Genomic DNA, 14,485 nt, shown 5'->3' on the forward strand with positions numbered 1-14,485 from the left:
TTGGTTGGATTATAGCCATCTGCGGACTGCTGATTTCACTTCCGCATCTGACGCAAAGTGTTAGCCGGCCAGGAAATTCTTCATGGGATCAAACAGATGAAAGTCCGGTTCCAGGTCCGGACTGTATGGTGGATGCTGGAGCACCTCCCACCCAAATTCGGTGAGTTTCTCACGAACAGGAGAAGCAACATGGGGACGGGTATTGTCATGAAGAAGTTTGACACCATCAGCGTGAATGTTGTGGCGTTTGTCACGAAGAGCACGACGCAACTTAACCAAAGTTTTAATGCAGGCTGCAGCATTCACAGTGGTCCCGTGTTCAGCCAAGTCCACCAATAACACACCAAACATGTCCCAGAACACTGTCACAAGCACTTTCCTAGCAGATTGATTCGTAATGGGGAACCAGCATGTTTCCACTCCATAGAGGCCTGCTTGGTTTCGGGCGTGTAGTGGTACGCCCACGACTCATCATCAGTGACGATTCCTTTCAGAAAGTCATGCCCTTCTGCGGCGTAACGCGTTAAGTGATCCATGCTTGTCATCATTCGCTGGCCCTTGTGGTGGTCTGTCAGGTTCTTAGGCACCCAGCAAGCACTAACTTTACGGAATTTCAACGTGTCATGAACAATGTCGTACACCGCACCATAGGAAGTGTTGAACGTATGCGATAAGGTTCGCAGGTGCACACGCCGGTCGTTCACAATTGCTGCCTCAATGGCGCGGATATTCTGCGAAGTTGAAGCTGTTACCGGCCGCCCGGAGCGTGGCGAATTACTAAGGTTCACACGGCCCTCTTGAAAGAATGCACACCACCTGCAGATATTGCTACGGTCCAGACAGTCGTCCCCATACACGCCACGCATGTCCCTGTGAATTTCACTCGGTGTATGCCCTTTGGCCCACAAAAATCGAATCACACTTCTCTGCTCTTCACACGTGGACGACAGTAACATGCGCGCCATGTTTGTTTCGTAGTTCAGGCTTCTCTCGTTAGAGCTGCACAGGAAAAAAAATACCGTCTGTGGTGCAAACTACAAACTCTCTCGTCGTGCAATATCAGCTGCAATACCTGGGGAGAAAAAAAATATTGTGCGTTACTTTCCGATCTGCCTCGTACTTCTAAGATGGTTTGCTTAATAAACTTATTTAAATAAATACGAATATGTGTATTATGCAGACGAAAATAACCTTGCAATCTAAAACTGAGAAGCTATTATTGAAAGGAAAATTCTTCTAAAAAAAATCTTGATTATTAGAATTTTTGGAAGTTATATTCACAAAATTTTCAAACAATGTAGAGTGTATTTTTACTCCAGAGCAAAAACAACGTCAAGGTAGATATGGGAGTTTTTGACTTACATTTTTGAAAGTCAAATTTCATAATTGAATCTTCTCATTGTATAAAAGCTTAATGCTTGGGTGCAAGTTATCGTACATTACAGGGTATGACAAAAGTTGTGCGATAATACGTCTGGCACTAACCAAACGTGAAATCCACGTCTTATAATGCGGATATTGGAACATTCGTTGTAAGTAGTTGTGAGTAGTCCTACGTGATATTAATAAATTATAATAATTTGTCAATACCATTCATTTAAATCTAAGGCACATACATACACTACCCGATCGAAAGTTTTCGTAGTTACAGTTGCCCCGTAACACAATCAACAGCAATGGAAATTTATGTGGAGTGGGCCGTGATCACAGCCCCTACTAGGAATAGTAGCCCAGTCTTCCTGAAGAGCTGTAGCCAGAACAGGTGCTGATGTGAGACAATGGAGTCTAGAAGATTACGTTTCAATTCATCTCATACGTGTTCTACAGGGTGATTAGTAATTCGACCTATTTCTGGAAAGGAGTAAAACTAGAGCACATTTGCAACAAATTTGACCCTATGCCCAGGGGGTCGGAAATCAATGGGTTTCGAGTTATTGCAGTTTGTAGATTCTCGTGACATATTCCTACTTGCGACCAAAAAACTACTAATTGTGAAAAAAAACTACTACACCCTGGGCACTTAATCTACACGTTGCTAACAGCTGACGAATGAGTGACTACTGGAAAAAAAATCATGCCCAAAATTCCCATACCCACAGAAAGAAACAGCCATTGGAGCACACGTCATGAATAAATTTGGAAATTATCGTTTAATCTATGAGGATTACTCAAAAAAATGGTGACACACTTAGCGTAAAAATTACGGAAAAAACTTACTCGTTTCATAAGCTCTCCAAAAAGATACAAATGTTGTCAACTGGCACACGGGTTGGGGGAAAAATCTGAATAAAAAACGGAGAAGGCGCGTTGTAGACTCCCATCATCTGACAAGAGTTCTGAGGACGGACGAATCCAAATTCGACCGCGATGGTATCACGAATTTTCATAATGCGCATTTTTGGGCACCTAAGGGTCATAACCCAAGAAAATCTAAAGAAAAGGCTCACCAGAGAAAATTCTCACTAAATGGAAATCATCCACAATCATGTGATTGGGCCATTCTTTCTGCCACAAAACCTAAACGGCATTACCTACGAAAACTTCCTAAGGGAAGAATTGACGACGCTGCTGGAGGATGTGCCGCTCGCCACAAGAAGGGTATGATTTACCAACATGATGCCTGCCCAGCCCACTACTTCCGGGGTGTGCGACAGTGGCTGGACGACAATTATCCCATGCGATGGATTTGTCGAGGCTGCCCGACCACCTGGCCGGCGAGGAGTCCGGATTTGACGCCATGCGACTTTTGCATTTGGGGTCACATGAAAGAGTTAGTCTACAGTACACCAGTGGATTCCCAAGAATAGTTGAGAGAGAGAATTGTGAAAGCCGCCCAATACATATGAGACTTGAGTATCAACACGAGTGACTGTGTCTGAAGTACGCCGCAGGCTGCGTGCTTGCAAACATAACCGGGGAGACAATTTGAACAGGATTTGTAGTTTTCGTAACACATAATTCTGACAACCTGGAATGGTAAATAACATTATTACTTCACTCATTTCAGTTCCTTTATTTCTCACAACCGACAACTTCTTTTCACTTTACAAAGAGGTCTACAACGCGCCTTCTCCGCTTTTTATTCAGATTTTTTCCCCAACCCGTGTGCCAGCTGACAACATTTGTATATTTTTGGAGAGCTTATGAAACGAGGAAGTTTTTTCCGTAATTTTTACGCTAAATGTGTCATCATTTTTTTCATTATAACACCATTAAGCCTTGTTTCCATGATTATGAAAAACTAAGTATGCTGACCAAGGCAGTAATTTATTTTATTAAAAACATAAACCAAACGTAACGATTCAACCTTCTAGCAAGGTCTTCATCAGACTCTGTATCTAGTACAAAAGTAACAAGATACACAAAAAGGGCTTTATATATACACAAACATTACTTTCTCCAGACTATTAGAGAGTTGTTAGGAACTTTCTAGCAGGTGGCTTTCACTTGCCAACTGTTCTTTCTCCTAAAAGGCTAAACATAATTACTTTCATACAGAATGTGGTTGGATTTTTTATCTCACGCTCTTTTTCCTTCATTTTTCTCCCTTCTCCTCTCCTCTTTCTCTCTTGTCCTTTCCACTCTTTCTAACACCTTCTTCCATTCTTTGTTTAACTTGAGTCCCTCATTCCAGTTCATTGTGTCTTCTTCATCTTTCTTCTCTATTTCCTTGGCTTCCTTCCATTTTCTCACTAGCATTCTCTTCTCCCTTCCTATCTGCTTAGCCTCATCCCACTCTATGTCACGTCCTGTTTCTCTCGTGTGTTTAAATATTGCATTTCTCTCTCTCTTAAGTCGTACATCATCACTATGATGAGAAGGTTTGGAATAAAGAGTATGGGGAAGAGCACAGAAAAGATATGCAAAGTGCTTAGGAAAGCGGGAATTAAAACTTACAAGAAGGGAGGGAGAAGCATCTTAGGAATAGCGAAGAATGCAAGCAAGAAAAAGAAGAACAGAAAAGAGGAAGAGGAAGGGATTATCTACGAAGTGAAATGTAAAGAATGTCAGAGTGTGTACATAGGAGAAACGAAAAAAAGGCTGAAAGCAGGTTGAAACAACATAGGGATGATGTACGACTTGGGATGCGGAAAGTGCATACCTTAATTATACCATGATTTCATGTGCTAATTTTGAAAAGCACCTTAGGTATTTCCTAAGCCACTGTCAGCCTCCGCCGGGTATCGAACCCAAGTCCCCTTGATTACAAGGCGACGACGCTACCCTGCGCAATCGGGGAGGCCCTCCATAATTTTTAATCCCATAATACGTCTCTGCATTCTTCGATTCGGAAGCAACAAATCTGTAATGAATTAATTATACAAAGAACTTCAAAAGTAAGTGATTATTTGCTAAAAGTTCAGACTTACATATTAACATCTGAAGTATTTTTTTAAAACTACTTTCTACAAAACAAAATAAATCATTTTTTGAAAGGTATTTCAATAATTCGACTTTATTTATCTTGACTTTTCGTGGCATATTATACTTATGATAAGGGGGGAAAACAATTAACTGTAAAGGCAGTTTCTATTTGCAGGTGCATCCAAAATCAACTTGCAGATTCCTTCTGGCTTCATTGTTCTGATTAACCAGCGTTCAAGAACACGATAGATCATACTCTTTGTAATTAAACGTAAGACAAAATTTGCCAAAAAAAGAGACAAATTCGGAAAATTATGAATTAATAAATAAGAATAAAATGTCAAAAATGAGTTTTCTCTTCTATCGGAAGTGAAACGGGCCATACTCAATATTCCAACATCATCAAAATATAGATCACTTCATCAACTTATTAATCAATTATTTAAATAAAATCAATCAATTTTGAATAAGGTCGCATTTATTTCTATTGCATATAATATTACACCAAGTTATCTAATTGTTTGAGTTTCAGCATGAAATAAATTGATTAAAGAAAATATTCTGCAGAAAATTCGATTCTCACAAAAAATGACTTTATATCCTTCAATCAGAGCTACTACGACTGAAATTAATCATTACATGAAACATTCAAAGATGTAGAAAATATATCTTCTTCAGATATCAAGTGGCGTAGAGCAAGATTTAATATTCATTACATCCCCTGACATGATCTCCAGGGAGGCATGAAGACTGGCTATACTTCTCTACTTTCGGCAACGTTCCTATCGCCGACACGTAGACTGATTATAATTCTCTATTTTCGGCATGTTCCTATGGCCGACACGTAGACTGATTATACTTCTCTATTTTCGGCTTGTTCCTATCGCCGACACGTAGACTGATTATACTTCTCTATTTTTGGCATGTTGCTATGGTCATCACATAGACTGATTTTACTTCTCTATTTTCGGCATGTTCCTATGGGCGACACGTACACTGATAATACTTCACTATTTTCGGCATGATCCTATGTCCGACACGTAGACTGATTATACCTCTCTACTTTCGGCATGTTCCTATCGCCGACACGTAGACTGATTATACCTCTCTACTTTCGGCATGTTCCTATCGCCGACACGTAGACTGATTATACTACTCTATTTTCGGCATGTTCCTATGTCCGACACGTAGACTGATTATACTTCTTTATTTTCGGCATGTTCCTATGTCCGACACGTAGACTGATTATATTCTGTATTTTCGGCATGTTCCTATGTCCGACACGTAGACTGATTATATTCTGTATTTTCGGCATGTTCCTATGTCCGACACGTAGACTGATTATACTTCTCTATTTTCGGCATGTTCCTATGGCCGACACGTAGACTGATTATACTTCTCTATTTTCGGCATGTTCCTATCGCCGACACGTAGACTGATTATACTTCTCTATTTTCGGCATGTTCCTGTGGCCGACACGTAGACTGATTATACTTCTCTAAGTTCGGCATGTTCCTATCGCTGACACGTAGACTGATTATACTTCTCTACTTTCGGCATGTTCCTATCGCCGACACTTAGACTGATTATACTTCTCTATTTTCGGCATGTTCCTATGGCCGACACGTAGACTGATTATACTTCTCTATTTTTGGCATGTTGCTATGGTCATCACATAGACTGATTTTACTTCTCTACTTTCGGCAACGTTCCTATCGCCGACACGTAGACTGATTATATTCTCTATTTTCGGCATGTTCCTATGGCCGACACGTAGACTGATTATACTTCTCTATTTTCGGCTTGTTCCTATGGCCGACACGTAGACTGATTATACTTCTCTATTTTCGGCTTGTTCCTATCGCCGACACGTAGACTGATTATACTTCTCTACTTTCGGCACGTTCCTATCGCCGACACGTAGACTGATTATACTTCTCTACTTTCGGCATGTTCCTATGGCCGACACGTAGACTGATTATACTTCTCTATTTTCGGCACGTTCCTATCGCCGACACGTAGACTGATTATACTTCTCTATTTTCGGCTTGTTCCTATGGCCGACACGTAGACTGATTATACTTCTCTATTTTCGGCATGTTCCTATGGCCGACACGTAGACTGATTATATTCTGTATTTTCGGCTTGTTCCTATGGCCGACACGTAGACTGATTATATTCTGTATTTTCGGCATGTTCCTATGGCCGACACGTAGACTGATTATATTCTGTATTTTCGGCTTGTTCCTATGGCCGACACGTAGACTGATTATACTTCTCTATCTTCGGCTTGTTCCTATCGCCGACACGTAGACTGATTATACCTCTCTACTTTCGGGATGTTCCTATCGCCGACACGTAGACTGATTATACTACTCTATTTTCGGCATGTTCCTATGTCCGACACGTAGACTGATTATATTCTGTATTTTCGGCATGTTCCTATGTCCGACACGTAGACTGATTATACTTCTCTATTTTCGGCATGTTCCTATGGCCGACACGTAGACTGATTATACTTCTCTATTTTCGGCATGTTCCTATCGCCGACACGTAGACTGATTATACTTCTCTATTTTCGGCATGTTCCTGTGGCCGACACGTAGACTGATTATACTTCTCTAAGTTCGGCATGTTCCTATCGCTGACACGTAGACTGATTATACTTCTCTACTTTCGGCATGTTCCTATCGCCGACACTTAGACTGATTATACTTCTCTATTTTCGGCATGTTCCTATGGCCGACACGTAGACTGATTATACTTCTCGATTTTCGACTTGTTCCTATCGCCGACACGTAGACTGATTATACTTCTCTATTTTCGGCATGTTCCTATGGCCGACCCGTAGACTGATTATACTTCTCTATTTTCAGCTTGTTTTTATCGCCGACACGTAGACTGATTATACTACTCTATTTTCGGCATGTTCCTATGGCCGACACGTAGACTGATTATACTTCTCTATTTTCGACTTGTTCCTATCGCCGACACGTAGACTGATTATAATTCTCTATTTTCGGCATGTTCCTATGGCCGACACGTAGACTGATTATACTTCACAATTTTCGGCTTGTTCCTATCGCCGACACGTAGACTGATTATACTTCTCTATTTTCGGCATGTTCCTATGGCCGACACGTAAACTGATTATACTTCTCTATTTTCGGCATGTTCCTATGGCCGACACGTAGACTGATTATACTTCTCTACTTTCGGCACGTTCCTATCGCCGACACGTAGACTGTTTATACTTCTCTACTTTCGGCATGTTCCTATCACCGACACGTAGACTGATTATACTTCTCTATTTTCGGCTTGTTCCTATCGCCGACACGTAGACTGATTATACTTCTCTATTTTCGGCATGTTCCTATGGCCGACACGTAGACTGATTATACTTCTCTATTTTCGGCACGTTCCTATCGGCGACACGTAGACTGATTATACTTCTCTATTTTCGGCATGTTCCTATGGCCGACACGTAGATTGATTATACTTCTCTACTTTCGGCACGTTCCTATGGGCGACACGTACACTGATTATACTTCTCTATTTTCGGCATGTTCCTATCGCCGACACGTAGACTGATTATACTTCTCTACTTTCGGCATGTTCCTATCGCCGACACTTAGACTGATTATACTTCTCTATTTTCGGCATGTTCCTATGGCCGACACGTAGACTGATTATACTTCTCTATTTTAGACTTGTTCCTATCGCCGACACGTAGACTGATTATACTTCTCTATTTTCGACTTGTTCCTATCGCCGACACGTAGACTGATTATAATTCTCTATTTTCGGCATGTTCCTATGGCCGACACGTAGACTGATTATACTTCACTATTTTCGGCACGTTCCTAACGCCGACACGTAGACTGATTATATTCTGTATTTTCGGCATGTTCCTATGGCCGACACGTAGACTGATTATACTTCTCTATTTTCGGCTTGTTCCTATCGCCGACACGTAGACTGATTATACTTCTCTATTTTAGACTTGTTCCTATCGCCGACACGTAGACTGATTATACTTCTCTATTTTCGGCATGTTCCTATGGCCGACACGTAGACTGATTATAATTCTCTATTTTCGGCATGTTCCTATGGCCGACACGTAGACTGATTATACTTCTCTATTTTAGACTTGTTCCTATCGCCGACACGTAGACTGATTATACTTCACTATTTTCGGCACGTTCCTAACGCCGACACGTAGACTGATTATACTTCTCTATTTTCGGCTTGTTCCTATCGCCGACACGTAGACTGATTATACTTCTCTATTTTAGACTTGTTCCTATCGCCGACACGTAGACTGATTATACTTCTCTATTTTAGACTTGTTCCTATCGCCGACACGTAGACTGATTATAATTCTCTATTTTCGGCATGTTCCTATGGCCGACACGTAGACTGATTATACTTCTCTATTTTCGACTTGTTCCTATCGCCGACACGTAGACTGATTATAATTCTCTATTTTCGGCATGTTCCTATGGCCGACACGTAGATTGATTATACTTCTCTACTTTCGGCACGTTCCTATGGGCGACACGTACACTGATTATACTTCTCTATTTTCGGCATGTTCCTATCGCCGACACGTAGACTGATTATATTCTGTATTTTCGGCATGTTCCTATGTCCGACACGTAGACTGATTATACTTCTCTATTTTCGGCTTGTTCCTATCGGCGACACGTAGACTGATTATACTTCTCTATTTTCGGCATGTTCCTATGGCCGACACGTAGATTGATTATACTTCTCTACTTTCGGCACGTTCCTATGGGCGACACGTACACTGATTATACTTCTCTATTTTCGGCATGTTCCTATCGCCGACACGTAGACTGATTATACTTCTCTACTTTCGGCATGTTCCTATCGCCGACACTTAGACTGATTATACTTCTCTATTTTCGGCATGTTCCTATGGCCGACACGTAGACTGATTATACTTCTCTATTTTAGACTTGTTCCTATCGCCGACACGTAGACTGATTATACTTCTCTATTTTCGACTTGTTCCTATCGCCGACACGTAGACTGATTATAATTCTCTATTTTCGGCATGTTCCTATGGCCGACACGTAGACTGATTATACTTCACTATTTTCGGCACGTTCCTAACGCCGACACGTAGACTGATTATATTCTGTATTTTCGGCATGTTCCTATGGCCGACACGTAGACTGATTATACTTCTCTATTTTCGGCTTGTTCCTATCGCCGACACGTAGACTGATTATACTTCTCTATTTTAGACTTGTTCCTATCGCCGACACGTAGACTGATTATACTTCTCTATTTTCGGCATGTTCCTATGGCCGACACGTAGACTGATTATAATTCTCTATTTTCGGCATGTTCCTATGGCCGACACGTAGACTGATTATACTTCTCTATTTTCGGCATGTTCCTATGGCCGACACGTAGACTGATTATACTTCTCTATTTTAGACTTGTTCCTATCGCCGACACGTAGACTGATTATACTTCACTATTTTCGGCACGTTCCTAACGCCGACACGTAGACTGATTATACTTCTCTATTTTCGGCTTGTTCCTATCGCCGACACGTAGACTGATTATACTTCTCTATTTTAGACTTGTTCCTATCGCCGACACGTAGACTGATTATACTTCTCTATTTTAGACTTGTTCCTATCGCCGACACGTAGACTGATTATACTTCTCTATTTTCGGCTTGTTCCTATCGCCGACACGTAGACTGATTATACTTCTCTATTTTAGACTTGTTCCTATCGCCGACACGTAGACTGATTATACTTCTCTATTTTCGGCTTGTTCCTATCGCCGACACTTAGACTGATTATACTTCTCTATTTTCGGCTTGTTCCTATCGCCGACACGTAGACTGATTATAATTCTCTATTTTCGGCATGTTCCTATGGCCGACACGTAGACTGATTATACTTCTCTATTTTCGACTTGTTCCTATCGCCGACACGTAGACTGATTATAATTCTCTATTTTCGGCATGTTCCTATGACCGACACGTAGATTGATTATACTTCTCTACTTTCGGCACGTTCCTATGGGCGACACGTACACTGATTATACTTCTCTATTTTCGGCATGTTCCTATCGCCGACACGTAGACTGATTATACTTCTCTACTTTCGGCATGTACCTATCGCCGACACTTAGACTGATTATACTTCTCTATTTTCGGCATGTTCCTATGGCCGACACGTAGACTGATTATACTTCTCTATTTTCGACTTGTTCCTATCGCCGACACGTAGACTGATTATAATTCTCTATTTTCGGCATGTTCCTATGGCCGACACGTAGACTGATTATACTTCTCTACTTTCGGCACGTTCCTAACGCCGACACGTAGACTGATTATATTCTGTATTTTCGGCATGTTCCTATGGCCGACACGTAGACTGATTATACTTCACTATTTTCGGCACGTTCCTATCGCCGACACGTAGACTGATTATACTTCTCTACTTTCGGCATGTTCCTATCGCCGACACTTAGACTGATTATACTTCTCTATTTTAGACTTGTTCCTATCGCCGACACGTAGACTGATTATACTTCTCTATTTTAGACTTGTTCCTATCGCCGACACGTAGACTGATTATACTTCTCTACTTTCGGCATGTTCCTAACGCCGACACGTAGACTGATTATACTTCTCTATTTTAGACTTGTTCCTATCGCCGACACGTAGACTGATTATACTTCTCTATTTTAGACTTGTTCCTATCGCCGACACGTAGACTGATTATAATTCTCTATTTTCGGCATGTTCCTATGGCCGACACGTAGACTGATTATACTTCTCTATTTTCGACTTGTTCCTATCGCCGACACGTAGACTGATTATAATTCTCTATTTTCGGCATGTTCCTATGGCCGACACGTAGATTGATTATACTTCTCTACTTTCGGCACGTTCCTATGGGCGACACGTACACTGATTATACTTCTCTATTTTCGGCATGTTCCTATCGCCGACACGTAGACTGATTATACTTCTCTACTTTCGGCACGTTCCTAACGCCGACACGTAGACTGATTATATTCTGTATTTTCGGCATGTTCCTATGGCCGACACGTAGACTGATTATACTTCTCTATTTTAGACTTGTTCCTATCGCCGACACGTAGACTGATTATACTTCTCTATTTTAGACTTGTTCCTATCGCCGACACGTAGACTGATTATAATTCTCTATTTTCGGCATGTTCCTATGGCCGACACGTAGACTGATTATACTTCTCTATTTTCGACTTGTTCCTATCGCCGACACGTAGACTGATTATAATTCTCTATTTTCGGCATGTTCCTATGGCCGACACGTAGATTGATTATACTTCTCTACTTTCGGCACGTTCCTATGGGCGACACGTACACTGATTATACTTCTCTATTTTAGACTTGTTCCTATCGCCGACACGTAGACTGATTATACTTCTCTATTTTAGACTTGTTCCTATCGCCGACACGTAGACTGATTATAATTCTCTATTTTCGACTTGTTCCTATCGCCGACACGTAGACTGATTATAATTCTCTATTTTCGGCATGTTCCTATGGCCGACACGTAGACTGATTATACTTCTCTATTTTAGACTTGTTCCTATCGCCGACACGTAGACTGATTATAATTCTCTATTTTCGACTTGTTCCTATCGCCGACACGTAGACTGATTATAATTCTCTATTTTCGGCATGTTCCTATGGCCGACACGTAGACTGATTATAATTCTCTATTTTCGGCATGTTCCTATGGCCGACACGTAGACTGATTATACTTCTCTACTTTCGGCACGTTCCTAACGCCGACACGTAGACTGATTATATTCTGTATTTTCGGCATGTTCCTATGGCCGACACGTAGACTGATTATACTTCTCTATATTCGGCACGTTCCTATCGCCGACACGTAGACTCATTATACTTCTCTATTTTCGACTTTATCCTATCGCCGACACGTAGACCGATTATACTTCTCTATTTTCGGCATGTTCCTATGGCCGACACGTAGACTGATTATACTTCTCTATTTTAGACTTGTTCCTATCGCCGACACGTAGACTGATTATACTTCACTATTTTCGGCACGTTCCTAACGCCGACACGTAGACTGATTATACTTCTCTATTTTCGGCTTGTTCCTATCGCCGACACGTAGACTGATTATACTTCTCTATTTTAGACTTGTTCCTATCGCCGACACGTAGACTGATTATACTTCTCTATTTTAGACTTGTTCCTATCGCCGACACGTAGACTGATTATAATTCTCTATTTTCGGCATGTTCCTATGGCCGACACGTAGACTGATTATACTTCTCTATTTTCGACTTGTTCCTATCGCCGACACGTAGACTGATTATAATTCTCTATTTTCGGCATGTTCCTATGGCCGACACGTAGATTGATTATACTTCTCTACTTTCGGCACGTTCCTATGGGCGACACGTACACTGATTATACTTCTCTATTTTCGGCATGTTCCTATCGCCGACACGTAGACTGATTATACTTCTCTACTTTCGGCATGTTCCTATCGCCGACACTTAGACTGATTATACTTCTCTATTTTCGGCATGTTCCTATGGCCGACACGTAGACTGATTATACTTCTCTATTTTAGACTTGTTCCTATCGCCGACACGTAGACTGATTATAATTCTCTATTTTCGACTTGTTCCTATCGCCGACACGTAGACTGATTATAATTCTCTATTTTCGGCATGTTCCTATGGCCGACACGTAGACTGATTATACTTCTATATTTTAGACTTGTTCCTATCGCCGACACGTAGACTGATTATAATTCTCTATTTTCGACTTGTTCCTATCGCCGACACGTAGACTGATTATACTTCTCTATTTTCGACTTGTTCCTATCGCCGACACGTAGACTGATTATAATTCTCTATTTTCGGCATGTTCCTATGGCCGACACGTAGACTGATTATACTTCTCTACTTTCGGCACGTTCCTAACGCCGACACGTAGACTGATTATATTCTGTATTTTCGGCATGTTCCTATGGCCGACACGTAGACTGATTATACTTCTCTATATTCGGCACGTTCCTATCGCCGACACGTAGACTCATTATACTTCTCTATTTTCGACTTTTTCCTATCGCCGACACGTAGACTGATTATACTTCTCTATTTTCGGCATGTTCCTATGGCCGACACGTAGACTGATTATACTTCTCTATTTTCGGCATGTTCCTATCGCCGACACGTAGACTGATTATACTTCTCTATTTTAGACTTGTTCCTAACGCCGACACGTAGACTGATTATATTCTGTATTTTCGGCATGTTCCTATGGCCGACACGTAGACTGATTATAATTCTCTATTTTCGGCATGTTCCTATGGCCGACACGTAGACTGATTATACTTCTCTATTTTCGGCATGTTCCTATGGCCGACACGTAGACTGATTATACTTCTCTATTTTAGACTTGTTCCTATCGCCGACACGTAGACTGATTATACTTCACTATTTTCGGCACGTTCCTAACGCCGACACGTAGACTGATTATACTTCTCTATTTTCGGCTTGTTCCTATCGCCGACACGTAGACTGATTATACTTCTCTATTTTAGACTTGTTCCTATCGCCGACACGTAGACTGATTATACTTCTCTATTTTAGACTTGTTCCTATCGCCGACACGTAGACTGATTATAATTCTCTATTTTCGGCATGTTCCTATGGCCGACACGTAGACTGATTATACTTCTCTATTTTCGACTTGTTCCTATCGCCGACACGTAGACTGATTATAATTCTCTATTTTCGGCATGTTCCTATGGCCGACACGTAGATTGATTATACTTCTCTACTTTCGGCACGTTCCTATGGGCGACACGTACACTGATTATACTTCTCTATTTTCGGCATGTTCCTATCGCCGACACGTAGACTGATTATACTTCTCTACTTTCGGCATGTTCCTATCGCCGACACTTAGACTGATTATACTTCTCTATTTTCGGCATGTTCCTATGGCCGACACGTAGACTGATTATACTTCTCTATTTTAGACTTGTTCCTATCGCCGACACGTAGACTGATTATACTTCTCTATTTTCGA

At 41.2% G+C, this 14,485-nt stretch overlaps 1 protein-coding gene across 1 annotated transcript; it reads right to left on the reverse strand.

Moving 5' to 3' along the window:
* Window positions 1-365: 365 nt before the first annotated feature.
* LOC145980913 (protein GVQW3-like) lies at window positions 366-965 on the reverse strand. The gene has a single exon (XM_083113998.1). The coding sequence runs from the start codon at window positions 963-965 to the stop codon at window positions 366-368; it is 600 nt and encodes a 199-aa protein (XP_082970124.1).
* Between the last annotated feature and the right edge of the window lie 13,520 nt (window positions 966-14,485).

This window comes from Lepisma saccharinum, chromosome 28 (genome assembly GCF_977018435.1).
Source record: "Lepisma saccharinum chromosome 28, izLepSacc3.1, whole genome shotgun sequence".
NCBI classification, from domain to species: Eukaryota; Metazoa; Arthropoda; class Insecta; order Zygentoma; family Lepismatidae; genus Lepisma; species Lepisma saccharinum.

Coding starts and splice junctions, on each gene's coding strand:
- LOC145980913 (XM_083113998.1), bottom strand. CDS start 965: ATGGCGCGCATGTTACTGTCGTCCACGTGTGAAGAGCAGAGAAGTGTG.